Source organism: Atta cephalotes, assembly GCF_000143395.1.
Source record: "Atta cephalotes unplaced genomic scaffold scaffold00002, whole genome shotgun sequence".
Lineage (NCBI taxonomy): Eukaryota > Metazoa > Arthropoda > Insecta > Hymenoptera > Formicidae > Atta > Atta cephalotes.
The window spans coordinates 1,984,273-1,985,919 of NW_012130066.1; the positions used below are offsets into that span (position 1 = coordinate 1,984,273).

Here is a 1,647-nt window from a genome sequence, read left to right on the forward strand (position 1 = left end):
TAGTATATATTAGTTATTATTAGTTATTAGTTATTAGTTATTAGTTATTACGTTATTATTACTTACTTACTTACTTTCTTTCTTTCTTCTTCTTCTTCTTCTCTCTCTCTCTCTCTCTCTCTCTCTCTCTCTCTCTCTCTCTCTCTCTCTCTCTCTCTCTCTCTCTGTCTCTCTCTCTCTCTCTCTCTCTCTCTCATTTGTATGAAATTTGTCTGTCAAATAAGATGATTTTAAATCTCGTGATCATAATTCTTTGTCAGATGATCGACAGTTAGATCTATCTGCATCAGAAATAGCATGTAAGTATTTAATGTAGATGCAACGATCATCGATTTGCCGCAGGGATAAGAAATCGTTTGATTAATCAAGCGAGTGAATTAACTAGGCGACAGCAGCAAATGATTTATAATAAAATCGTTCTGTCAACGCGCTCATTCTTTGGGTAGCAGAGGGGAAGGAGTGAAGTCGTAATGAAGTTTTACAAATGATGTAAAGGTCGGAGTAAAGAGAGAGAGAGTAATCCTAGCTAATCAATGCACGTATAACAAGACAAGTTCTACGTACCTTCTCTTCACGAATTTATCCGCACTTCTTTCTATTTATACTTTGCAAAAATAAAGCTGGAGCACCGATTTTTACACAATGGATAAAGTATAAGAAAATCAATTAGTCTTTTATTTCACGGAAAGGAACGAAATGAAAGACTTTGATGATTTATTGTCTTATGCATAATGCGTTATGCAAGATTTTATACTTCCTTAATTAATAAACAGTATTTATAATTGACAATTGAAGATTTAAATGTTTCATGCGTATCAAAAATTTATATTATCAACATAATATCACTTGTCTTTTCTTCAGACAGGCAAGAAATATCTTGTCATTTTTATGACAATAAATTAACAATTGATTTTTATCGCTGCAAATTATCATAAATTATTTAGAATTATAATGAATGACAATAAACGAGGAGTGCAATCATTATGAACAGTAAAGTGTGAAGTTAGGATTTATATGCAAAGGCCTTTCTAATAATTTGTCTTTTAATAATCAATTTTACGATTTTTTTACGTAATTGTAAAACTCTGACTATGCCATTTTTGAAGTTTATGATGTCTAGTGCTTATTATAATTATGTGAATATGCTGACGTGGGTGGTATACCGCGCGTCTTACTGTAATACATGTGATTGCAATTACACCTACTAAATAATACACGCGATCCGTAATAACAAAAATATCAATTTTTAATTTTTGTAAATCTATACTGAATATATAAGGCGAATTAAAACTAGACAAATTAAACCGATCTCACACGTACCTGTAAATAATACATCTTTTGGTACAAGTCGACCGTGCTGGAACCACGCTAACTCGCGTATTCGTTAGCGGAAACAACAACGAGCGAACCCTTTAGACAAATCAACGCGCACTGAAAAAGTTTCAAATGAACACTATGAGAATGATACGGTGGCAACTTTTGCTATTTATGCAAAATATATGCTCGCGAGAGATATTTTATGATTGTGAACGAATAAACGCGGGGAAAAGGGTCGAATGCGTGGATGATAACCATTTTTATATTACACGATGGTATTTTGCAATAAATAGATAATTAATTCTTTATATATATATTTTTTAAACGTTG

At 32.1% G+C, this 1,647-nt stretch overlaps 1 protein-coding gene across 1 annotated transcript in view; it reads right to left on the minus strand.

Moving 5' to 3' along the window:
• The window catches only part of LOC105620047 (basic proline-rich protein-like), a 9,814-nt gene extending 8,479 nt beyond the window's left edge, over positions 1–1,335 (minus strand). The window contains exon 1 of the mRNA XM_012201560.1: positions 1,321–1,335. Coding sequence (XP_012056950.1) covers positions 1,321–1,335 — 15 coding nt within the window. The remainder of the gene's footprint in view (positions 1–1,320) is intronic.
• Between the last annotated feature and the right edge of the window lie 312 nt (positions 1,336–1,647).